Source organism: Anser cygnoides, chromosome 3, assembly GCF_040182565.1.
Source record: "Anser cygnoides isolate HZ-2024a breed goose chromosome 3, Taihu_goose_T2T_genome, whole genome shotgun sequence".
In the NCBI taxonomy this organism is placed as follows: domain Eukaryota; kingdom Metazoa; phylum Chordata; class Aves; order Anseriformes; family Anatidae; genus Anser; species Anser cygnoides.
The window spans coordinates 18,949,625-18,975,829 of NC_089875.1; the positions used below are offsets into that span (position 1 = coordinate 18,949,625).

The following is a 26,205-nucleotide window of genomic DNA, read 5'->3' on the forward strand; positions in this document are numbered from 1 at the left end:
TTTCAAGGAAAGGCTAGGAAAAGCAGTCACGGTGCAATTCAAACACATGCCAGCGTGACAAAAAGCATCCCAGTCAAGGAGACTTCATAAGATTCAACGCACAAACTTCTCTGAACAAAGTCACACTAATTGTTCCCATGGTGAAAGAGCAAGCTGTATGGCTGCATATGCAGAATAAGCTATCCTGCCACTGATTTCCAGCACAGCCCAAGCCGAACTGACCATTAGGTATAGATGTGCATCCTGTGTTTAGCAAAGTTAGTGTTTTTTCCCCCAGTTGCAAACCCTATTGATCTCCTCAGAGGGAGAACTTAGAGCCTGAACCAAGTCCAAGTGAGATAAGGTGTTGGGATTGATGCTGTTCTGCTGCCAGCGTGTCCTAGTGCAATTTAGAAAAGAAATAAAGATAGCTTTAAAACAGCTACATGGTTAGACCCATGGAGATGAGCTCCTTACAGGCAAAATCTCTAAGGTTAAAAGACTGCTGACATCTGAAAGCAAGCAGAACCAACTTTATTTCAACTATAAGGTCTGATTCACAAGAACGTGTGAGGTCAGACACATGGACTGGACAAGTCATATAAATACAGTTTATTGACTGTTGAGCAGGTCTCTCTTAAAGGTAATACTAGCTGAATTCTCTGAAGCTCTCAGCATCAAATGTGAGGTGAGTGAAGAGCTAGGGACCGGTATCACTTGTTGCTGCTGGAAAAGACACCACTGCACATTAATGGAGTGACAAGCCAGTGGCCTTCTGCTCTATGATTTCTGTAGATCACATGGAAGAAAGCAGGGCAAGCTGTTTAAATGGCAGAGCACATTTGTCTCCTCTCACCCCTTTGTTTGTTTGTTATGAGCAAACTATAACCGAGACAAAACACAGCCTCGTAATAGTACTTTGCAGTTGTAAAGAAGTTCTTAGTAGCAAACACCTAACATGAATTCATGTATCTGAAGAGAAACATTCACATGGGCTTTGCTCCTGACTTCAGAGTCAGGGTTTCACCCTGATTTGCTTAAAGTCACAAGATAGAAAAGGCCAGTGGCTAAAATCAAGATCAGAGCTCTGCAGTCCTCCCTTCCATAGCCCTCATCTAAAGAGTAGGATGCATTATTTGTGCTCTAGGAGAGATGAGAGGATAGAGGGGCAAAAAAAGGGAGTGGGGAAGGCACTGAATTAGTTCTTATACATTTATTCATGAAAGCTAAGACTAAAAAATTACGTTCAAGGATTTGAATGCAAATAGCACGTGCTCTGTCCTGATTATTCCTGCCCACCAGGAAAAAAGCTGTGTTGCAAAGCAGTGCTGGTAAAGGTGTTTTAACGAGGACAGTTCTCTTAACAGAGTGCAGCACTCTGGCAACACAGATAACCCCAAGTCTTGCACAGCATAAGAGAGCCTTATAGAGCAGAGAGAGAGAGCACCAATCTCTTCGTGAGGCTTTAAAAAAGATGTAGAAACACCACACAGCTAGGGGAAGAAAAAAAAAAAGCTTGTTTTGTTGCTGTCATTTTTAAAACATACACACATTATTTATCGTGCCTTTATTCTTAGTTCTGAAGTAAGTGAAATTTGAAACTACTGTGTTTAGTTTGAGTCCAGCTCTGCTGTTCATGGCAATACTGCCTAAGTAGCAAGTACTTAGCAAAGTAAACAATTAATTTTGCTTCGTGCACATGCAGCAGATGTGAGAGGATGATTACTCAGCCATGACAGGTTATTTGCATCCTGGGCTTTGAATTGTATGGGACAGTCGCACAACTAGACTAGACCTGAGCGTTATTAAGCAGTAGAGATATAAATCTCAAACCGGTCTGGGTGCAAATACTAATTATCTAGCTTTCTGCTGCATTTGTAGGCTTTGCTGATGGCCAGTAATTCAGAAATTAGACGTCCCTGTCTTGTTACATGCAAAACTTCTGCAGTAGCTGTTTGAACATAGCAGTTTGCCTAAGATGTACAATTGAACAAAGCATTTGTAACGAGTTCAGGACTTCCTGGGTGATCTCTTAATCTGGAGAAGATGAGAACCATCCTTAAATGTGCAAGTCTTAGATGTTTCAGAATGAAGAGCACTTCCCTCTCTACCCTCTTTCGGCAAAGAATGAGGTTTCTTGTTCACTTTATCAAGCTACTTGAGCTGCTAGGGGAAAGCTTTCTCTTTGCAAGCATACCCTCAGATGGCATGATTCAGGTATGACCACCAGGCTTCTCTACACCTGTGCATGTGTATCTCTGCTCTTCCTCCATCCCTTGTAGGTTACGACTTTGCTGCTGTCCTGGAGTGGTTTGCGGAGCGGGTTGACCGCATCATTCTTCTTTTTGATGCGCACAAGCTGGACATCTCAGATGAATTCTCTGAGGTCATCAAGGCCCTGAAGAACCACGAGGACAAGATGAGAGTTGTTCTCAACAAAGCTGACCAAATAGAGACCCAGCAGTTGATGAGGGTGTACGGTGCCCTTATGTGGTCCCTGGGAAAGATTGTCAACACTCCTGAGGTCATCAGGGTCTATATCGGCTCCTTCTGGTCCCATCCGTTGCTCATCCCTGACAACCGGAAGTTGTTTGAAGCAGAGGAGCAGGACCTGTTCAGGGATATCCAGAGCCTTCCCCGCAACGCAGCCCTAAGGAAGCTGAATGATCTCATCAAGCGGGCACGGCTGGCCAAGGTGCGTATTGGCACAGGAGAGCCCAGGCACTCAGTTTGGGCCGTATGCAGTACACAGGGTATGGGAAAGTGGTTTTGGCTGGTCTAGCTTGCATAGCTGGTGGATCCTACTGCTCTTCTTCCCCTTCTTATTTCACTCAGAGGCCTAGTGTGTTTGTCCTATGCACGTCAAGGAAGAATATTCCTCCTTTGCTTAGTGCATCAGTTATAACTGGCCTGAGTGAAGAGTTGCTCACAGATCAAAGAAGGTAGCACCTGAGGGGATGTAGAAAGCAGCTGCACTGTGCTAGCAACTTGAGAATTAAAACCAATTCCCTGTGTCAGAATCACACACCAAGGGAAGTAAGAGTCTGGGGGTCTTTTGCCTTAAAGAGAGAAACCTAGATGGATGCAGAGGACATGGAGAGTGACAAGAATGGCAGATAAGCCTCCCACAAACATGAAAGATATATATATATAAAATATATACACACACACACACACACATATATGTATATATCAAGGGCACTGCCAGAAATTCTATTTCTGATTATTTAGAATGAGCTGAGTTAAGCTCTCCAGAGCACAGGGAGCAGACCCATATCAACTGAGAAAGAGAGACTGAAAGATGCCCAAAAGCTTTCTATGAAAGAGAAAAAGCTTCTCCCACCCCCGCATCCACAAAATAAAGATGTGTCAGAATATTTCATATAAAATTCACTGCCATCAGTCACTTCTGCTGGGGATACTAGAATAGATTCTGCCTTCCAGAATCACCAGTGCTAACAGGAAGTATAATATAAACTGAATTTAATGAAAGCGGTTGTTCTGGGTCTGTACAGTCCTCGTACAGAGTACCAGAGTACTCAGTAGCATAGTGTCATGTAAGTCAAAGATTCATTCCTATATTAAACAAAGTCTGGAGTTCTAGAACCTGTATGTTTGGACACAGCTGAGCAGCACTTAGCACTAGAGTGATAATCAGCAGATACAGGCGTGCTGAGGAGCTAAGCTTGCTCCTCAGGATGGGACAAGATGGGTTGACTCCTACACACAGGTACTGTTTGTTGGGAAAACCATGATGTGTTCTTTAGCACTTGTCTTTTTCATTCCATATCATTTAATGCCCTTCAGGTCCATGCCTACATCATCAGCTCTCTAAAGAAGGAAATGCCCTCCGTGTTTGGGAAAGACAATAAAAAGAAAGAGCTTGTTAACAACTTGGGAGAGATTTATGCCCGCATTGAACGGGAACATCAGATCTCACCAGGAGACTTCCCTAATCTGAGAAAGATGCAGGTAAGTGGTGGTATCTTGTCCAGAGCACCGAACATACAAGGAAAGAGTAACTCCAGGGAATATGACAGAAGCCACAATACAGACCTTTATTATCGTTGCCTGTGTGAAAGGCCTGTTGTGGTCTTGGAATGAGCCTTGAACTGTGTGCAGTCAATGTTTAGGCATAAACATTTTTTGCACATAGAGCTCATGTGAAGCTACAGCTGCCTTAATTTCTCAAGTCTTTGCCTAAGTAGCATTTGACAACAAATCATTTGCTCTCTTTTTCTTTATTTTTAATTCCAGGCTCCATTTTCAGATTTTCTAGACCTAAGAATACTGCTAATCTATATTAAATAAAAAGATATATTTCCCAGAAGCCTATATACATGCATCTCCTCAGGAGCTGTATCTTTTTGTCCTCTACTTTGCTCTGTTTCTAGAAAGACTTGGGGATGAAGGAGGCAGTGAAAACTTAAAGCTCCCTATCTATTTTAAGCAGGGAAGCAGTTTTTCTGAGCTGCAAAGTTGAGGCCTGATTCAGTGTTCATACAAGTCAAAGACTTTAAAGGACCTTGGATCAGGGCCTTATATTGTATACTTGAACAATGCTGGGCAAGGCTACGTTGCTGTGTGGCTTCAGTCCAAGCAGAAACCTCTTTGCAGTTACTGGCTGTTGAAGCCATTATAAGCTCCCTATGGAAAACACAGCAGTTGCTCATCTTTTTTAATAAAAATATATTTCACCTAAGTTCTTTCGAATGAGGTCTGTAGAGCGTACCCAATAGAAGATCCCACTCACTGCTTGTTAAAATGTGTTTCAATGTTTAAAAAATAATTATGCCACTCCATTAGGAGTGAATAGACTGGATTTAATGGGTAGGGTGAAGGATGAAGTTGTAGGTTGTTTTACAGCTCTTTGAAGAGAGTTTTCTGCAGTCCCTGCTCAAACCACTTTTGCTTAGCTGTGAAAAAGCACAAAAATGGAGTCATTCTGTGAAGTTCTACTGTCTTTATGGCATCTGAAATACGCACTGCATGATAACAAGGGATTTACCTGTAAAATAGTCTATTGCCAAAGTCGCACTTCTTTACCAGAGTGTGTGTGTGTAGGGGGGGGAAATGCAGAGCACCAGCTAGAAGATGCAGCAAGAGCTGCACAACCAGCTTGCTTTGAACAATTTGGTTCTCAAGAAGAACACTTGTACATGGCCTGGAAGGGAAGTCTTACTCGCATATGGCCATCACCCAGGTCTTGGAGTAAATCACTTCCCTTTCTCTGTGCCATGTCAGCCCCACTTTGTAAGCAGAGGAGATTATTCTCTGCAGGACTTAAAGAATATGTAAGAGCAATGCCAGCCAGGGAAATCCTATCACATGCTGAGGAACAGGGCTGTCAGAGAAGAGTGCTGTACTCCCCACTCATCTGCAGTAGGTTTTTTGAGCCAGAGCCCACCCTGTGCTGTTACTGCCCTGTGCACAACCACGTCACTCACCTCTTGCTCCCCTGTCCCACTTTAAGGATCAGTTGCAGGCCCAAGATTTTAGCAAGTTCCAGCCTCTGAAGAGCAAGCTGCTGGAGACTGTGGAAGATATGCTGGCTAACGACATCGCCCAGCTCATGGTGCTTGTACGCCAGGAGGAGTCACAGCGGCCTACCCAGATGGTGAAGGGAGGAGCCTTCGAGGGCACGCTACATGGTCCGTTTGGCCATGGCTACGGCGAAGGTGCTGGCGAAGGAATTGATGATGCTGAGTGGGTAGTGGCCAGGGACAAGCCCATGTATGATGAGATCTTCTATACGCTCTCACCTGTTGATGGTAAAATAACTGGTGCCAATGCCAAGAAGGAGATGGTAAGGTCTAAGCTGCCCAACACAGTGCTGGGAAAGATATGGAAACTGGCTGACATTGACAAAGATGGCATGCTGGATGATGAGGAGTTTGCCTTGGCAAATCATCTCATTAAAGTCAAGTTGGAGGGCCATGAGCTGCCAAATGAGCTACCTTCCCATCTCCTCCCTCCATCCAAAAGGAAAATAACAGAATGAAAGGAAGGTTGCAAGGGAGAGGGAAAGGGAGGGGAGAAAGATCTAGAAAAACATGTTTACTTAAATTATACCTTTAGATGTGAGGTCACCTTTCAATTTATACCTATTTTGCTGTATGAAGAAAAAACTAAAGCAGAACAAAAAAGTCCAATCATTCTTCATGATGATATGCAATTCACTCTTCCAGTGTAATGTCCCTGCTTTCTAATGTGTAGTCTGTAAACATGAAGGTGAAGAAAGGACACTGAGACTAGGATTATCTGGTAAGCAGGATAGAAGGAAAACCTTAAGTGGGCTGCATCTTTTGAGAGTGGAATTGGCGCTAACAGAAATCTGCTAACCACCAGTGTCACTCCTGAGCTTTGACTGCACATTGTGCTGTTTATTGGTCTTGCAAACCCAATGAGACAGATCCTTGATAGCAAAGAAGCAGCCACAAAAAGGACTCCAAGCTGTTGGCCAAATTAAGGAGTACCTCCTAATTAATAAGAAATTCCAAATTCTGAATCCCTGGGTTAAGAATTTTAGGAATCCGGTTCACTGTCAGATGCAAGTTCTACAAGCATTTCCCTGTCCTTAAAAAAATAAAGCAATCTGAAATGGCTCTCAATTGGACATCTTGAGTTCTTCGTTATTTACTATGGGACAGGCACTAGGAATTCCCAAGCACCTGTACCTCTCATCCATTCCCTGGTGGTGATTTATTTTCAAAGTATGGCCGAGAGAACAACCACCCTGAGTGAAACAGAGGGAGAATATACTGAAGTCAGACATCAGGTGGGCTGGAAGGGGAGAAACCCAGGACTCTACCCCCAGGCTCACTGATTGTTTCACAAGTGGATAGTGTTTTCTCCTTCAAAAGCCTTTGAACAACGGTGGTGTTCATCATTCCTGTGAAGCGATGTTTACTCATTGTGTGCAGTGAAAGCTAGTAGGTCCCATTCTTACTGTAAAGACAAGAACACAGAACACAGCACTGTCGGGTAGATGGTCCATCACGAGAGCAGAGAACACAGCGGGCAGAGCATGCTCCGCTACCTGTGCCCCCACAAATATAACCTGAATGTCAACAGCCTTCATCTACCCTCCTCCTCACCACACAGTAACACTTTATCCCCTTCAGAACCTCGGCCCTGAGCCAAGAGACCTTCCCTGTCTCTTTAATGCTCTATAAAATTTCTCTTTTCAAGACCCCATTTTAGCAGAAATACTTAGATTTCCTATTTTGTTTCACACACCCGTGCACGGACACTTCTGTTTTTTGTTGTTGCTTTAAAGCAGCATTTTGTTCCAATTCCTGTTGTCACTTTATATAAGCTGAGCTCCTACTGTGATGAAAAAAAACAATACAAGTATAACTTATTTTATATCTGTGTTCATATTATATAGAGAAATATATTGTGTATGTAGGATGTGCTTACTGCATTACATTTATCACTTGTCTTAAAAATTAATACATTAACCGTTTTTGTACCCTGATCCTAAAACATTATTAAAAAGAAAGGCCAGATCTGTCTATTTCTTTACATAACCAGATTAAATACAGCTGAAAAGACAAAATTGATTTCTGTGTGCAACGAAATGAGTTTAGCACATTCCCCAACATGCATGTACAGATTTGCCCTGCTGGACTTGTGTGCACTGCTGAATGATTGGTTAGCATCTGCAGACACATCTCCTTTTCTGGCAGTCTGCTCACAAGCATGTGTTATACTTGCTGTAGCTAGTCAAACTGTACCCAAGATTCACCTCGTTCAACAGAAGTGAAAAAGTAACATCTAAATAAGTACTTCAGTAGGAAAAGGAATGTATTGAAAGTTTCCTCCTGCCGGTCACGGATGAAAATGCTACAGATTCATCAAGATCTAGAATGAACACCAAAAAAAAAAAATTGGTCTTAAATCTTGCTAGTTTTAATTTTACTTCTGTCTTCATCACTCTTTCTTTACGTGTTTGTTGTGGTGGTCATTATCCCCTGAACAGGACAGCGAGATGCACTGAGTGAGAGCAGTTGGAATAGTCCTGGGAAAGCACTTGGAAAAAGAGGGTGTGAGCAGAGTTTCCATTCAGCATTTGTACAGGATGAGAGGGAGGAAATCGTAGGGTGGAGAGCAAAAAGCAACAAACAAAGGTTTAGAGAGAAATCAGCAGACTATCTTCTCAATCCAGTTCACCTACCCAATGGCCCCAGTTTAAGCACCGTGTGCACACCAGCTAACGCTAGAACTCCGACAGCTTAGGTCAAGCACACAAAACAATACCGCAGCAGTGTGGCAGGGGGGTTTCTTTCAGCACTTGTTCAAAAACCACTTGGCGCTGTCAGAGTGGAACTTCCCTAGTCATCGCAGAGGACAAAACCAAAAGCATTTCAGTGACAGTTACTTAATATGATTGCTTTGTGGTTCAGCAACAACGCACAAGACATCTCTTCAAGTGGAGGGAGCAGGACAGCAACTTGAGATGCTGTTTCCAGAGCTGCAGTTTACATATAGTCCTCCATGCTCGGACAAGTTCATACAAAAGATTTCAATCATATTAAGCGCTTTAGGAAATGAAAGGTAACTCAAGCATCCTGAGATTCTCTGTACAAAAACAAAACAAACAAAAAAAAAAACCCAGAAGCCTCCCTCCAATGTGGCCATGAATAGGTGCACATTTTTCTGCGCCCATCTCCACAGACAGCAGCTGCAGCTGTCATCACTCCCCACCCCCTTTCTCTTACTTGGAGTTATGACTATTGGGGTAACCTCGCACTATTCACCACACATGTGGGAAAGATAATGATTTCCTAAGTGCACCAGGACTCCAGGCTGTTCATGCAGCCTTGTGAAGGGTTCCTGCCAGTTCACAGAACCACGCTCTTGAAAGTGACTGCGTGTGCCCAGCAGTGCTTCCTTTTTCTAGGAACATTTCTCAACCACTGAACAAGGTTTCCCCAGGAAGTTGTACAGAGGAACCTATGCATTTGCTTATGGCTGTGGGTAGGGGATTGTATCACATGAACACAGTTATCACTCTTCTGATCCTCTCATACTCCCCTCTGCCTGTCCTCAGGCAGAAGAACTTTCACAAGGTCAAAGAACAAACCCCTTCTTTCTCTCAATAGGAAGCAGACTTGGTCTTCCTCTTTCTGTTCCTTTCTGGGAAGAATTTAGAGAAAAAAATCTGAAAATACATGCTTTGGGCTTCATTAAAATTAAGATTTCCACTGTGGAACCGGACAGACAGTTCGGCTGAACAGCGCTGTACAACCACATATATGAGGGGAAGGGTAGTAATTACACTACGTTCACTGAATAAAGCTTCAGGAGGGGTGTAGTCTAACAAGAACCAATTATCTCTGTGAGCTGGATCTTGGCCAGGATGTTGGAGTTCAGAGGGATTTGCAATCAAACATAAAAGGATAGAATCACTTTTTCCATCACCTTAAGTTCTGATTTAAACTTCATACAACAATGAAATTCAGATTTAAATCTGAAAACTGTTCTTTAACTTGCTCTCGCTGTTCCTTAATGTTTTGTCCATATGATAACAACCTCTGGCTGGGGAACACAGAGTTACAGACGATTTGGTCTTACGTAGATTGACAATGTTCCAACAACACCCAGTGAGAACTGGGGAAAAACTTCTCCAAAATTAATCTAAGAGCACCTCATTGGTAACTTTCTCCTGTGCTATTATTTCAGTGTTTCTCTTACTATAGGGACAGCTGTGGGAAGAGGGTTTAGGTGACTCCATATCTACACAGATCAAGGGACACAATTAACTATTTAACCTCTTCTTAGGCTTATAAGACCTCACATCCTTCAAAGCTTGAGAGGTGTATGTTTGGAGACACTTGTGGAGAACAGCACTGAGGAGAGGAACAGCTCGATTACAACATCCACATTTACTATTGTGGATTTTTTGCAACGTAGCATCTTTTTTCCCTTTCCTTCATTGTGCGTAGAGACCTTTCTGGTTTTATTCTCCTTATACAGAGTGGGCAGAGAACAAGGCTCAGTTTAGAAACTTGACCTACTAATAAGTTCAAAGCTAGTGCAGGCAAGTCAATCACCGGGTAGCTTTCCAAATCCCTCAGGCAGTGCAGACAAAGTATCAAAGCCACTATTTAAGGTGGGATGAACATAATTTGAAACAATTCATCTCTACCCAAATGGAAGAAAGCCCCAGCAGGCATGGCTCACATTCACCATGACACACCCATTCCACTGCTCCCTTCGCTGGTCAGGAGCACAAACACTGTATGTATTGATAGAGTTTTAAATGGAAAAAGCAGCTAATTGCATCAGGTAAATAAGCATCAGCATTCCTATCCAACTGTCTTTAAAGTTTCCCTGGCTCATCCTGCCAAATGGTAAGAGGAGGCTGATGGCCATCCTGTCTTCCAAGAAACCACGGCTCAAGTTACACCATAGAAGTGGCTGTGTACTTCCCAGGGATCAAACACTGACAGTACACAAAGACCTACTTTTTCCCCCTGGTTCCAACATGCCTCAGCCGAGGCCTGTGGCAGGTGGCACATGCCATGACTAGCAACCATTCCTTGACAAAGCCATACATGCGCTCGCCTTGCCAACTGTAGCCATCAGAGATGCTGTACAGCAAAAGTAGTTCAATGTCTTGTAAGCGTCCAGGACCACAGTCCTCGGGCCTTTGACAGTCTCGATAACCATAACACGTGGCCTGCAGCTGTCTGTGCAACATTTACGGTACTTCTTTCAGAAGAGACCTCGCAGGAGCAGCAGCAGATGAGGCAGTAAGGTTCAGCAGCAGTGCCTGCCTTTAAGCTCTGCTGGTTCAATCGCTCCAGTCCTTCATCTCCAGCACTTTCTTGGTCTTACAAGCTACGCTCCCTGTGTGCGTGAGGGAGGATGCTAGGGAGGATGCTTGTTCAGGCATCGGACAGCACTGAGCAGAACAGAGCAGAGAACAGCCCACATGCTGCCCATGGATTGGCAAAGCCTAGGCTTTTCCCTCCCCCTTCATCATTTACACACCTCGGTCCAAGCACCATATCATCGCAATCTTGGCAGCATTTCCCTGCCCTGGGTCAGAATTTGAAAGCTCTTGAGACAACCTGAGAGGAGTAGTTCCAGGCTTTGTTTGTGGTTGCTCATAGCAATTCCTCTTAGCAGGCCACTCTGCCCTCCTCCTCCCACAAGGGAAGCGGGGAAGTACAGCCTCCTATCCACCCTCTGCAGGGGGAAAAAAAAACAAGACGACCCTCTGAGACAGGCAGAATTGATGGAGCATTGTCCTCTTGTCCCTCAGAGAAAGCCAGCCCCTGGCAGGACCCCAAAAACAACACAGCAGGAGCTGTTCCTAACCCAGCCTTTGGGAAACTCCGCCAAAGGCATGAAGGGAGCTGCAGCAACCTGGAGGTGGGATGAGGTGGTAGGAGGAAAGAGAGATGCTGGAAGTCAGCCAGGGTGCAGTGCGTGTGCAGGCTGGTGGAAGCAGAGCTCTGTGAAGGCTGCTTATGGTTCCTGAAGGGGTTGGTGTAACCTCCCTGAAACTGCTGGCTGTTCCCCACCACACAGGAAGCACGGGCATCTCCTCCATGGGCGAGAGAAACAAGCCACGCAGAGCAGGAGATCATAAACTGCTAACGTGACAAACGGGGACACATCGTCCTTTCTGGCAAACTCCACCCCAGCCCTGTTAGGGATAACCTAAGGCAACAAATATTTCTAACAATCTCCTTCAGAGAGCCTGCCTCGCTAATTTCACGGAGAAAGGCGGACTGACGGCCTCTCACTGCTTCCTTCCAGGAGGAGTGCTGGGAACAGAAGCTGAGGCAACGCTCCCCACCCACCTCCCAAGCCCCACGGGCCACTGGCCACGGCCCAAGGCACGTGCAGGCATCCACGCTCTCATCCCCAGGTCACTCGCGCCTTGCTGCAGACAGGTATCAGAGCTCTGATTCAGGTGGGGAGGCTGCTGGGGTCAGGACAGCACGGGGCCCACAGGCTTGCCCTTGCCCCACTGAGGGAGGAGGATGCTCAGACCTAGCTTCCACCTCCAGTGTTGGTTGGGCCTGTTCTCAGAGCATCTAACCCGCACCCAGCCAAAAATAAGAAATTCAACTACATACCCGAGGCTCCTGACATTTGCCAGTGGAAAATGAGAAAGGCACAGAGGTACAAGGAGAGGAAGAGGGATCCTTAGAGCCACAGCGATCAGCTGCTTACTTCCTACAGAAGTCCCTGTGAGAATCCTGAATTCAGTCCAGGGAGAAGAAAAGGATCACTGACTGTTCACGGGGTTTCAGAGAAATTTCTTCAGATGCTCTGTTAGAGAGATCAGCGCATGTAAAGAGGGAATAATGGATTCACACACGAGTGCAGTTGTTACACGCTACCTCGTATCAGTACTCCAACTAGGCTTGACCAAAGACTTGAGCATGAAATCACACCCTTTTCCAGAAGCACTGGTATACTTCACCTCTTTACCCAGAGCTCTGGTTTTAAGGCTATCATTTTAAAAGTGAAGGGAATAAAATTGATATTTGTATTTAAAGATATTTTTCAGAAGGGGATTTGAATCAGAAGCCCATAAGCATATCTGGATTCCCAAGTGTGCCACCACTACCTGCGATGAATCTGAACTAGCCCTACTAGCGCAATGCCCGTAGCAAGCTGTTCACTTCTCTGGTCTGAGGACTGGCTGCTGCTGCACCAGAGAGGGCACGCAGCGACTGTGGAGAGGAGGAGGAGTGAGGCAGGTAGTTCAGAGCACCTGTCTGAAATCATTTTCTTCCACCCCACCCCCTTTGTCATCCAGAAGTTCAGATTTCCAGACAGATTTTTATTTTTTTCATCAAAAGGGATTTTCCAGCACAAATTAAAGGTAAGCAAATGAACGCTTCAGTCAGTACTACAAACGTGGTAACTCAGGAAGAGCACCACGCTGCCGCCTTCTCATCGTGCATGCCCCGTGCAGCTGACAGCATGCCAGACAGCTCCACTGCTGTAACTGCAACCCACAGATACTCAAATGGATATACCAGAGAAGAAAAAAAGCAAACAGTGGACAAGGAGGCAGCTCTGGTCAGCACAAACACCTGACAGATCTGCATTGCAAGCTCCAGATCTATTTAGTAAAGCACTCACACCGAGTTATCAGATACAGTTTACTGCAGACCACTTTTATTTATTTATTTTTTTAATCGGGAGACACTGCAGAGGAACACGGTTTTATAATAAATGCCCTTTGGACATTACCAAGCCCTCTGTCAGAGATGGGCACACCAGAAACAGGGAATGAAAGCAGCAGCCAAGCACCCCTGATGTTGGTAGAGTTGGATAGCTTTACACACAGAGACACACGCACACATTGGTAACAAAAGCACACAGCATTTTATAGGGCAGTGATTTAGAAATCACATATCATCCTGAATCCCTTGATTACTGCTGCTGAATGACAACGTCACTGAAGATTAGGCTTTATTTTTATTTTTATTATTTTTAAGACATAGGTTTGTTGTTTCCTGATCTGAACACAGAACAAAAACAGGATCATAACTTACAACAGAACACAATGAAATTCTTATCGTTGTAAAAATATGTAGGGAGATAATCCAAATCCTGTTCCATGGTATTTCCCCTCAGCCCTCTTCTCCTACAACCACCCTTTGCAGCTTTAGGGCCTCTTCCCTGCTTTGCATGGAAGATTTGCCACCCATCTGAAAACAATAAATTATTTTGCAAACAACCGATGAACGTAGCAATGACTGTCCAGTAACACTTCCACAAAGCAACAGACCTTCCTGGCAAGCTGATAAGAGTTTCCTGGTTTGTTTTGGATGGTAGTAGCTTTTTATGTTCTGTTGGTTTTTAATAAAAATCAACTCTCTCAACCTTCTCGTAAAAGGAAGGGCAATCAGATACAGTTTATTCTGCCTCCCCCAAACACGTTGTGTTGCATAATACCTGCTGTTCTGCTGAATACAGAACAGAGACTAACTCCAAAAACCAAAACCAAAAACCAAGCACATCCACTTGGGAAACAGGTGAGATGCATGGCTCAAGTCCACCACTGCTTAGGGATGGCTGGGTGACTTCTGCACACACCGTCAGTCCTTTCCTGATCCCTTTCCTCTCATGCGCTGTATTTTTACGCTACCCAAGTCCCACACCAGTTCTGTGCCTAACAGGCTACATCAGAGACAGGAACATGTTGCCATTGGACCCTTCCTTCTAGGTGCTGGCCTGCCTGAGGGACTTCTGCTGGAGAACTCAGTCCCTGCCCCTATCCCAGCCCAAAGGTTTTATCCGAGAATGGTTTGGGTTGGAAGGGACCTTAAAGGTCGTCCAACTCCAACATGCTCACAAGCACCTCTGGATAAACGTAGTCACAAATCTCTCTTCTTCAGAGAAAAGAAAAAATCATTACATGCATTTTATTCAACGTTAAGTACTGATAAGTGACATCCCCCCTACAATTAGCAGATTCACGCATTAGGTTTTAACACTTAATCCCCTGAAGTCATCTCTCATTAAAACAATCAACTTGCAATTCAGTCCACTCCAGAAAGGAAAGCAAAAGTGCCTTTTTCTCTTTTTTCAAAATGCTGTTTTTCATCTAGCCCGTAACCTCTGCCCCTCAGAAAAGCAGAGGCAGAAATCAGCCACACACACAACCTGCAAATTCTCTACACACAGGAGCAGCCTGGACAGCCGTGAAAGTGACTTCAAGTAGGCAAAACATCCAGGAACCATTTTGCAAATCAAAAATTTTAACTCACAAACAAGCTAATTTTAAAGCGTGAAAACTGAAATAGTTTACACCCCCATAGAGGAACAACAGCTTTCTGATCAGTACTTTTTTTTAAGAGAATCTGTTTTGCATCGCTTCTTCAGATCAAGTTTCACCGCTCAATCTTACAGTAAGGAACAAAAGTGAGTACTTGCAGAGTGCTTGCACAATGCAGCACAGACCTCAGACTTGCATTTCTTGTGCTTTCAGACAACCACTTTCACCTGTGTGTGAACCACACAGTTATTCACACGTGGGCTTGCCCAGCATGGTTTAATTTCTTGCCCATAGAGGCTAGCAAAGGCAGCAGCAGCTCTCGCTGCATACCCACTTCAGTGTGCAAGAAGATAGGTGAAGCAAATGATGTCATGGCATTAAAATTCAAAAAGTGGTACTAAAAAGGCCAGGCACGAGCAGAGGCAGCCATACCACCTGCTAGTGATAAAGAGCTACCTTCAATAGCACTGCAAGCACCACAACGAACAAGCCGAGCAGCCCAGTCCAGCCTGAGACCAGCAAGTATTTCCAAAAACAGCACCAAACACCTTTTCATCATCATCATCATCCCTCCCCCCATTAACCATCTTGCCTTAGCACTCATACCTCCACGCAACCTGGCTCTCCACAGAGGGAAGAAAAAAAAAATTGCATCATCCTCCCTTTTCAAACCTTCCTGTAATTGTGTTAAGTAGGAGGAGAGCAGCACAGGTGAAACAAATTCTGTTCCCAAACCCTCATTCACCTGGCAAGTTAGGCCTCTGTCTGGTGGTTGTTTGACTACCTCAGGCTGCCCTGATCTGTTTTGTTTGTTCTGGGCTTCCCTTCCTTGAACGAGGCTGCGAGCTAAAGGCTTGGAGCAAAGTTTTGCTGCAGAAGAGCACTTCTGGGTCATCACGCTCAGACCAGCTTTTGCTTTTTCCCTCTCAGAAGGAAGAAATCAGAGTCGTTGTTGTGCAGAGGCACTGCATGGCCAGAGCTGGCTGGTGGCACCCGGTGAGCCAAGGCTGTGACCTCCCTGAGCTCCTGCTGAGCTTCCAGACACCCAGGTTGCACCTGCTATTTATCCTAGCCGAACACCTTTTGCATCCTTCTCTCTGACATTTGGTGACTCCTTGCTTTTCTGGGCTGTGTCAAGGTAACCTGCTGTGCTCCCAGCCCCAAAACGCACGCTCCTGGCTGGGCGCTGGTAAAGCAAGCAGAGGGTATCTATCTGCGAGAATCCTTTTCTGCTGTTTACAGCCCTCAGCAGGGTCACAGCATCTCTCACAGAAACTCTGGTAGTGTGAAAAGCCCCCAGCTGAGCTCAGAAACCTTCCTGCTTCCCATTTGCATTTGAAAGGGGCTTTCCCAGGCAGGTGGTAGATTACACATATGCATAAACCACACACAGATAAAAAAACATCAGCGTGATCAACGAGGAGATGTGCACCCTGCGCAGGGTGACTTTGCTGGGTATGTCTTAATTGCTTTCTGCAAGCCAAGCAAAAAGACTTTCGGTACACGGTGCAGCTCTGCAGAGCCAATGCAGGTAAGCTTGAAAGGAGCTGGCTGCTTCCTAACAGAATTGACGAGGTGCCACCAGAGCCGTCCTTGCCGATGATGGTGCCTCTGAGACCTGCAGCAGTGTCACCAAGCCCGCAGAGCTGGTAAGCCTGGCACAGCCTGGAAGAAATCCCAAAGCACAGAAATGTTCAGTCGCAGAAAGACTCGGTCTGGGCACGAGACAGGGCTGCACTTGGGGCAGTCAGACACCAAATCCCTCCGATCGGAGAGAGGACAAGGACCCACGTAAATAATCTGAGAAAAAAACTCTTTCTGCTTGCCCGGGGCACATGGCTTGGCCACAGCAGAGATCCAGGGTGCTTTAATTAATCCACGCTCATAAAGCCTGCTGCTAAGCTATGATAACTGCAGCAGGGCAAAACCCACCAAGCACAGCCAGCACCAGCAGCCTCCTTCTTGGCACACATCGCTGCTTTCTCCATATGGAGAGCAGCAGGAGCAGCAGGGGAGAATATAAAGGTTTAATTTTAGCCCGCAAGTCCTGTGCGTATCTTCCCTTTTTATTTTTAATCTGAACTCCATGTAAAAATAGAATTTCCTGCCATCCGATAAGGGATTCCTGTTTTTCTGTGGGGCCATCTCCTTGGAAAGCTGGTGCCTGTAGGATTATTGATGGGCTCTTCAAAGTGCAGCAGCAGAAGTGATAGGATGAGCAGTGGTCGGTATTGACATTGCTTCTGCTTTGCCTTAGGGAAAAAAAAAATAAAGCAGATGTGACCACCCCCCCCACCCCGAGATAAACAACAACCAAATTTAGCATTTCCATAACTGCTTTAGAAAATCTGTTTTGTGTGAATATTTTTAGTAGTGGAGTTAAGCTTTGCATCCTTCTCAGGTAGGTGTTTGCAAAAAAACAACAAATTTCTCGGGCTTGGAGTTGCGTCCTGCCCTTTGAGCTGGGTCACTAACGAGGAGATAAATGTCAGTGCTGGAGAGGAGTCATCCCCCCCACCCCTTCCACTCCCTGTGCCAGCTCCCACACTCCTGTACACCGCTGCCACCGCCGCAGCCCCGGATGCATTCCTCCCCCACCCTGCTCCCCATGTTTTTGCCTCCCTCACTGCCTGCACCTCACTTTGGGGGCAGGAGGAGCCACTCCAGGGTGCTGCTGAAGCAGAGGAGAGGGCTTGCAGCCCCAAACACAAGCATCCCGCACCTGATGGTGAGCATCAGGGCTTGGCTGAGCATCAGGCCTTCATCCTGTACGTGCTTCAGGGCTTCTGCCGGAGGAGGTGCGGTCATTTTAAGCTCTGCTGGAGCTGTGTGTAGTGGGGATACCTGCCGTTGTCCCTTGCATCAGCAACTGGTAATAACTGGGGGTGGATGGCAATGCAGTGAATAAAGCTTGCTGCAGGGCAGATCTCCCCTTCTGCTGCTTTGGGAAACACTCTGAAAAAAAATAAATAAATAAAAATGAAAATGAAAATAAAAACCCTGCAGAGTGTGCAGGGAACCTCAGCTTGCAGCTTGGCACAACAGCAGGCATTGAGCCTTTCCTGGAGCACCGTAAAATCGGACCAACACGAGGTTTTGCTCTCCCACACACTGACAACACGTGCTATGTAGAGAGAACACATCTGCCCACTCCCCCCACACCCTACCGCCACTATTTCCACCAGACACACAAAACCTTTGGTTTGCTCAATTCCCAGAAAGCCTTTCCTAATGGCACATAAGAAAGATTTTGATAGTCTTCCCTGAGAAGAGAAGTACATCTTTTTATTTTTTTTTCCTTTGAAAAATAAATCCCGATTCTCTCACGTGAATCAACCACCTCAGAAAAAGCTTGGCCCTTCAGCGTATGGGGAAGTGTCCTGTAACTGCGGGAAATTTCATGCTGATGGAATCCAGTCACTCCTCCACAAAATGCTGAAACAGAGACTTTCGGGTCTGCCCCGGTACGCTAACCCAGCTCCCAGGCTCAGTCATTGCCAGCAAGTGTGCAGCGCTGCTGTGTGTGCACGGGTGTTAGTCTGCTTTCTAAAAGCAACCTGTCCCACCACAAAGATTAAAATATTTAAATAGGACCAGGTGCTGATGTATCAAACAGTTGCTATTGCATCGCTTTTATTAATCAAATGAAAATCAAAATGTAAGGTTTGTCACAGCTGTTTCTCTCGTGGCAGTGCCCACAGCCGGCGGTGCCTGTACATTGCTCACCTTGCCCAAGGCAGGGCTGTGCTGCTGGGACTGAACTCTGCCCCTTCAGAGCAGGAGTATTTTTGGGTGCAGCCGGCACTGGCAGCTTTCATGGGGCACCCACATCGTTCTCCACAAAGGGGCTGCCCCGGAGGGAAAACAGGAGTGCGAATGTACTGCAGCAACCATATCAGCCTGTGGGTTCAAACAATCCTGTGGCCAGGTCTTCAGAGGCATTTCAGTGCTCCACTTAAACTCGAAGGTCCAGGGCAGGGGCAGCACTCCCAAATCAGTCCCAGCAGTGAGACAAGCTCATTCTGCCCAGCTGCTAAAAACGCTGTTTTGGTACGGAGGCTCCACTATTACCTCCTGTTCCCCCCTGGCTTGCCCACCCTCGGGACAAAAACAAGCGATGTGTGCTGTTCTCCCAGGAGGCCAGTCCGTGTGGGGCAGAGCCCAACACCACGCCTCCATCACCAGTCCTCTCCAGCGCCTTCATCATCTTTGCTCCCAGTGGCAAAGCCTGCTGCAAGGCTTTAGGCAAGAGCAACGGTCAATCAGAAATGAAGAATCAGAATTAGAAGAAGCAGAAGAAGAAAAACAAGAAGAGGAAGAAGAAGAAGAAGAAGAAGAGGAAGAGGAAGAAGAAGAAGAAGAATTAGAAGGTTTTCCTTGCCTCATAACCTATCCCTTGTCAAGCAAAAATCTCTGCAATTACTCTATGAGCAATTGAAAAAAAAAAAAGAGGGGTGTTGTTTTTATAATTTCCCTGCCTGTACCTAGCAACAACGGGCTGCTCCCACAAAGACATTTAAAGTATGCACTTGGTCTCCAGGAGTGTGGCAGCACACAGGGGAGGGTGTATCCAGAGGTTTCATCCCACTGCACGGTCAGATGGGAGAGGGCTCCACCCCACAGGACCTGGCCCTGGATAGGTGGGTGTCCCCGCACAGGGACTGTGTGTTTGATGCACCCTCCTGCACCAGTGGCATCGATTTATTGTCGCTGTGCCTCACTTCAGTCAGGTCTGTTTGTCCCACGCTGTCTTGCCCCCGGAGCAGTAGATGTGTCACTTTCCTTTCACAGGACACTGCACAGCCTTATCTAAATATAAACGACCTGGGAATATTTGGTGGGTTATTGTCTGAGAAAAAAAAATGTAAACCAAACAGATCTTAAACCTGTTTTCCCCTGCCACTTCTGGTACATTACCACAGGACCAGACTCTCCCAAGTTCCTAGAAATGTTACTCATCTGTAAGCAGTAACATCCCGCAAAGCCAGGTGTGGAGATAGCCTAAGCCTGCCTGACTGCCTCTCCCTAAAAATCACCCCAACAGCAGAGATCTCTGAGTATTTGAGAAGATGCTGAATGAGCAACCAAGAAAATTCAACAACCAACCTGGCATTATTCCCATGGGAAAGGCCAGGAGCAATGGACAGACATCTCAGCAGTCCAGGTCTTTGGGCTAAAATGACACCCATTTCCCAAGGTTTGCTGCAGCCCCCTGCAGGACCGCAAAGTGGAATGCTGCCCTTACACCAGTTTTGGGAGGTTCAAACATCCCTCCAGGGGAACCTGTCCTGCAGGAGCCTCGGCAGTGCTTTTGCAGCTTGCCTTTCCCTCAGGACACACTCACCCAGCAGGAGCAGGTTCTCCACCGGCAGTGGCCGCAGGGTTTCTGCACCTCAGGTATGCAGAAGGGCCAGGCTCCTCCAAGGTGTTTCAGCCTCAGCCTCCTGGCTCCCCCCATAAATCCCAGTGTCCATTAGGACGAGTCCAGAGCAGTCACAGACAAGCTGAACCCAATATTTTGGCTAAGGTCAGTGTCGGGGCGACAGGAGCTGCCCAAGTGTTGAATGGGGAGCAGCAGTTGTAGCCCCAGCTGTGAGTCCCACCAAAAGGGAAAGGACTTTTGACACGAGGAGAGAAATGCCGGGCTGACAGCAAAGCCCAACCGAGAGTCCCACCCTCAAGAACATGATATTAAGGAACACAATAGGGTGACAGTTGTTTCGTATTCAAAATAAATGAGAAAGAAAATGTGAAGGGCTGGATATTCCAAATTACCACACATATAGGCACTGCCTTGTCTGTTTGTCTGCACACGCTTCTGGTTTCTTTCAGCCCCCTACATGCTACGGTGTTTTAAAAGCCAAACAGGGTGTGGTGAGGCACGGGATGAAGACCTGTGATGGCTGGGCCTGCAGGGACCCCAGTCACATCTCAGTCCCCTCCTTACTATGGTGTGGTGCTTGTATGGATGCAGACAATGATCAGTTTAACAGCTGATGTAGTAATTAAGCAAAGCTTAACTGAACTTCACTAATCATACGAATCCTCAGTAAATTACAATACTTGATGGCACCTTGTACAATTCTTGTGTAATGGCTTTAAAAAGAACGGCACTCGGTGCTGGCAGCTAGCTGTGCAGCTTGCATGGTGGTTGCAAAGCACTTTGGATGTTTATGACTCCCTTTAAAAAAAAAAAAACACAAATATAATCTAAAATGTACATTTCCCCCAATGACTCTGCTCTGGAGAGTATTAAAAGCAGTACCTTGACTCAGTCTGTCACATAAACATCCTGCTGCCCCGGCACAGCCTGATACTGTCTTCCTCCCAGGATGAGAAGCTGAATAATGTGACAATCACAGCTCCTGCCCACAGGAAAACAGGAAGCGCTGGAGTTCTACAACCCCTCTGAACATTGTCCTACCTGCTCCACTCCTTGGACGCGATGTGAACTTTTTCCTTTCCTTTCCTTCCCTTCCCTTTCTGATCCAGCACTGACCAGTCCCAGGATGCTGCTGCTGCACAGGATGGTGGCTGTCTCCTGCTAGCATTACCTGCCTAAACCCGGTATGCTGCTTCCAACCTAAACCTCCACCTCCCTAACCCACCACCAACCAACCTAGCACTGGTGTTTGAGTAGCAGCACTGGATGTGAGTGCTGGAAAAGATGAATGTGGACCTGGTGCACTGGGAAGATCCGCTCACCCCACAACTGTCTGCTCTAGGAGCAGGGCAACTTGTTCCTCCCCTGGCTGCCCCCACATTTCTACAGAGTGACTGGTCCAGCTTAGATGTCCTCTCTTAGTTTCCAAACGGTAGCCTTCCAAACAAAAAACGGGAGAAAAGAAAGCTTCCTATCTTGCCTTTCCTTTACTTCCAGTGTAAAAATATCTCTTGCTGAATTAGGCAGTGTTTACCATCACTTAGAAAAGAACACTTTCCCACAAGCAGGCAGCAGGATCTGCCTTCCTCTGCTCACACACGCGCACCACAAAGGCTGGCACATGGAGGAACAATGGAGGTGGATCGGCACAGTGCTTTGGTCAGGTCATGGTCACACAAAACAATGCTCTGCAAAATTTTGAAGTGTAGGAGGAATGTGAAAACGCTCAAGACAAGAATGCTTATTGACATAGAAGAATATCTCCAAACCATTTGCATCCTATGAGAAAAAAGAAAAAAAAAAGAAAAACCTAAGCAACCCAGTTTGAGTCATCAGTGGGGCTAAATCTGGATAAACTTAATTATGTTATCCTTTTACTGGTTTAAAGAATCTTTTTTTTTTTTTTTTTTTTTTTTTTTACTGGTTTAAAGAATCACTTTTTCTCACAGTCATGGCAGTAAGAGTTTTCCTAAATAAGGACTCAGAGGTGAAGCTTCACATAAATTCCTTAATTCCACTGTATCGTCATGTTAAATAGTGGGATGCAAGTGCATTTTCCTGTCTGGCTCAAACTCTAGCCTAAAAACGGTGCTGTCCCTCTACAAGACGGAGCAGGAAGCCTTTCAGATTGCAATCTGTTGGCCATTTCTAAGAGGTCCATGGTAGAAGAGTGAGGAAAGCCTAGCAATAAGTTTAAATTTGAAGAGTGTCAACAGACATTTGAGAAAGGTTTCCAGCACCAAAAAAAAATAAAAAATAATTTAAAAAATTACTGTTTTAATCATTTAAATGGCAGGTACAAGTTAGAGAAAGAAAAGATTCCTTTCTTCTCTCTGCCCCATAGCAGTGTGCTTTTACACACACCTCTGGGTGTGTTTTGTCTTAAATCAACACAGAGAGTTCCTGACACCCATCTTCCAGGTCTACACCTGTTCACTGGTACAGAGTTCGGCTCACAGAACAGTGCTGCAATGTGCTTCATTCCCTGAATCATCATTTCAGTCACCCTGAGCATTCCCACCCTCACGACCTGGAGGCTACTTCTCCAGAGCCTGGTCCCTGGCCAAGGAGGTAACACCCCAAGCAAAAAACAGCAAGGCTAAGCTGCTCCACACTGCAGAAAAAGCTCTTGGTGTGGAGCCTTGCAGCTTCATGTCCCTAGTATGGTCCTTTATTCTCAGGTGTGGTGGGGAATCAGGTGTCAAACTCCAAGAGGTAACACTAGAAAGCTTCAGTGTGTGGAGATGGGAGGACCAGGGAGCTGGAGGGGGCCAGGGCTGAGTAAACCTGTGCATCTGCTGCCTGAAAAATGCCTGCTCCCTCCAGTCCCTGAGAATACGGGGCAAGGCCTACCTGTATTTTGCAGATGTTGTTGGTCTGAGGTTGGGTGTATTCAAGATGACCTCGGGATAGCTGCAGTCACTGCTGCATTCTTCTCCTGCATTCCCAGTGCCCCTTCTTCCTAATTTTGAAAACGGCTCATCTCCCTGTGTGGAAGCATCCCTGAATCAGTGAAAAATATTTAACTTCCCAAGGACCCACAAGAAACGATCAAACTAATGATCTCCCCAGGGCCAAGTGATGCAAGAAACCATGCAATTTGGATTCCGGTATCACCCCTAGCTGTGGAGAATAATTCCTTTTTTTGGCATATAATTATCGTCATATTTTAATGTCTGATGTTAAACAATTAACAGATCCAAAGGCTGTTGTTTGCAGGGAGTTGTGTATTTGTATTTACAAACCAATTTACCACTGCTTGGTCTCAAAATATTTCTGACTCTATTTCCCCTTTGCAAGTTCACCTCAGTTAAGCTCAGTTGCAAGTGAAAAGTTAAAAACAGAAATACTGATTTAGCAGAGAACTGGATCCACAGCACACAGCTATAGTCAGGATCTGTGTTCGAACGCCACAATTAGGGAAAGCAGGGTCTGGGCATCCATGAGCTCTAACAGTCACAGGGAGGCAGCCCAGAGAGCTCACTGACAGGAACACTCCTTTATAACCCCATGAAACTGGAATAATCGGAAAAGAGCCTGCCACAGCATCCTGTGCTGGGGTGCTGGCTTGGGGCAGTGGTCCACTACAGGCTTCCCTCACCTCCCACGTTCAGACAGCGTTCTCCAGGTGACCTGGCCTCCAAGGCACAGTGAGATGTGTTTCACTTTGATGCTGGACACCTTCCTTCACATGCAGCACCTCAGGAAATAGAGAGCGAGCGCTTTCTGCAGTGAGTCAAGCAGAGCTGCCGTGCTTCTAACAAGTGGGGAGGCGCAGGCGCTTCTGCTCTCAGGGGTGAGGGTGAGCAGCAAGCTGAACTTCCTCACCTGCCAGGTGCCACCAACAGGGGCGGAGGGCTGGCAGCAGCTTCTGGAGGAGCTGGAGGAGAAAGAAAATGGGAGACTCCCAGTACCTCAGAGTGAAGAATTTCTTCCTTACGCCGATGCGACCCGCTCCGGGGCAGATCCGCCCTGACGAGGCGCGGGCGGCGCCGGGAGCGCCCCCCCCCCCCCCCCCCCCCCCCCCCCCCCCCCCCCGCCGTACAAAGGCGGCCCCTGGGGAGCGCGGCGGGTCCGTCAGGCGATGGGGCGATGCCTTCCGTCTCTTTGGGAGCAGAGCACCACGAAGCGGCTTTCCAGTGAAGCAAAAACGGTCTCGGCTCGCCGCACCTGCCGGGCTGAGACTGAAACCCCGACGGAGGGGCCATGACCCCCCCCCCCACACACCTCCGAGACGCCTCTACCCGCACAGGCTTCCCAAGGACTGAAAGAGCTACCCAGACCACCCATTGCAGGGAACTGCAGTATTTGTAGGTCCTCCTAGGGCCTGAAGGCAGAGTTGGGTGTCGTGGGTGCAAGTATGACCAGACTGACGCACTCTCTGAGCAAGTCGCTAGGTTGCGAGAGGAGCTCGGCAGCCTGCAATACATCCAGGAATCCGAGAGAGAGACACCAATGCGTGGTATCATGTGCTGAGCAACAACCATGGCTTAAGTCCTCACAAGGGGGTGGTAAAATAGCTCCCAACCTGAAACTGGCAGAACTGACAAGACTTGCAAGACAAGGGAGGCAGGACCCTTGTCTCTGCTCAGAGCAGAGTGAGGAATCTTCCCCCTTGCCCCTGAAGTGCCCCTACACAACAGATATGCTCTGGGGCTCGAAAAAAGGAGAGTGTGTCAACAACAACAATGTAATGGTCAAGACCCAGGAAAGGGCAACTGCAAAATTGTAGACCAGCAAACCACTTGTTTAAGAACCAGTTCCACAAAAAAGAGCAAGGAGCTGCCATTTTAAAGGCACTCGCCGAGGTGACCAACTCCGGTGCAGACACGTTATCCAGTGTAGGGGGGTTTCATGGCGTGCAGAGGGTTTCCTGCATCAAGGCCACTCAAGGTAGCTGATTGAGTCACCAGGACCCAGCAGCCCTGGCAAAGGTAGCTGATGAGGCAGCAGCAGCAGGTTATTTATGTGGGGCATAGCCGCCATCTTACAGTCACTCGCTAAGCCCATTGGCAGCAGTGCAGATGTGTTCTGTGGAAGCACCCCGACACACCCTGGGGCACCAAACTACTGGAGTGAGTCCAGAAGAGGGCTATGATCAGAGGATTGGAACACCTGTTTTATGAGGACAGGCTGAGTATAGGGCCTGTTCAGCTTGGAAAAGAGAAGACTGAGAGGAGACCTTGTGAATGTGTATAAATACCTGAGGGGAGGGTGTCAAGAGCATGGAGCCAGTCTCTTTTCAGTTGTGCCCAGCAAGAGGATGAGAGGCAAGGGGCACGAACTGAAGCACAGGAAGTTCCAGCTGAATATGAAGGCACTTCTTTACTGTGAGGGTGACAGAGCACTGGGACAGGTTGCCCAGAGAGGATGTGGAGTCTCCTTCTCTGGAGACATTCAAAAACCTGCCTAGATGCCATCCGGTGTAATGTGCACTATGTGATCCTGCTCGGTGTGGGGGTGTTAGACTAGATGATCTTCAGAGGTCCCTTCTAACCTCAGCCATTCTGTGACTTTGTGAATGCACCCGAACAGAGCTGATCGCCTCAGTGAGTCTGTTCGCCTCAGCGAGATAATACAGCTGGCTGTCAGAGCAGCTGTTCAGTGAGCAGCTGTCCCTTCAACAGAAGAAACAGCTGTCTCATCTTTACTACTGGGACCTTTTTACTTTCCGGTTTTCTCAGAGTTTGCTGTCAGGCCTTCTCAGCACCCTAGAGTCCTGGTAGAAACAACTCCATTTAGAGGGACTGTTACAAAGACAATACAAATTCAAATGCTTCAAGATATCAGCTGGGTCACGGATGAACCCTTTCTCCACAGCTGCATGTTGTGCACTTTAGTGTGTTACTTCTCCAGATGACAGGGCAGGGAGCTGAGATAGACCACTGCCAGGGACGAGGTGCCAAGGCTCTTTACGTTATTGAATTGTGTAACAAAATACAGGACTAGGTGCTTGAGAAACACATAGCTTTGCATTGTGATGGCACTGGAGCTTAGAAAACTGCATATTAATGGTGATGGGTTGAATAGCTTTCAGCAAACCTAGCATTTTGAGGCAGGTTGGAACGGACCCACTGCAAACTAC

The 26,205-nt window shown here is 46.7% G+C and overlaps 1 protein-coding gene and 1 long non-coding RNA gene across 5 annotated transcripts in view; one reads left to right on the forward strand and one right to left on the reverse strand.

The window, feature by feature from the left end:
• EHD3 (EH domain containing 3) overlaps window positions 1-7,488 on the forward strand; it is a 29,827-nt gene extending 22,339 nt beyond the window's left edge. The window contains exons 4-6 of the mRNA XM_013174064.3: window positions 2,262-2,674; window positions 3,787-3,951; window positions 5,453-7,488. Of these exons, the coding sequence (XP_013029518.1) occupies window positions 2,262-2,674; window positions 3,787-3,951; window positions 5,453-5,980 (1,106 nt within the window). The 3' untranslated portion in view covers window positions 5,981-7,488. The remainder of the gene's footprint in view (window positions 1-2,261; window positions 2,675-3,786; window positions 3,952-5,452) is intronic.
• A 5,335-nt stretch (window positions 7,489-12,823) lies between these two features.
• On the reverse strand, window positions 12,824-24,133 carry LOC125184599 (uncharacterized). 4 transcript variants are annotated; one of them, XR_007168885.2, is made up of 4 exons: window positions 23,949-24,133; window positions 23,722-23,820; window positions 22,974-23,107; window positions 12,824-17,692 (listed from the first exon to the last, which is right to left on the reverse strand). It is a non-coding gene; the product is annotated as an uncharacterized lncRNA (long non-coding RNA). The 4 variants fall into 4 exon arrangements; XR_007168884.2 differs by having other exon boundaries at window positions 12,825-16,989; window positions 17,460-17,692; window positions 23,722-24,133; XR_007168886.2 differs by having other exon boundaries at window positions 12,826-16,402; window positions 17,460-17,692; window positions 23,722-24,133.
• Between the last annotated feature and the right edge of the window lie 2,072 nt (window positions 24,134-26,205).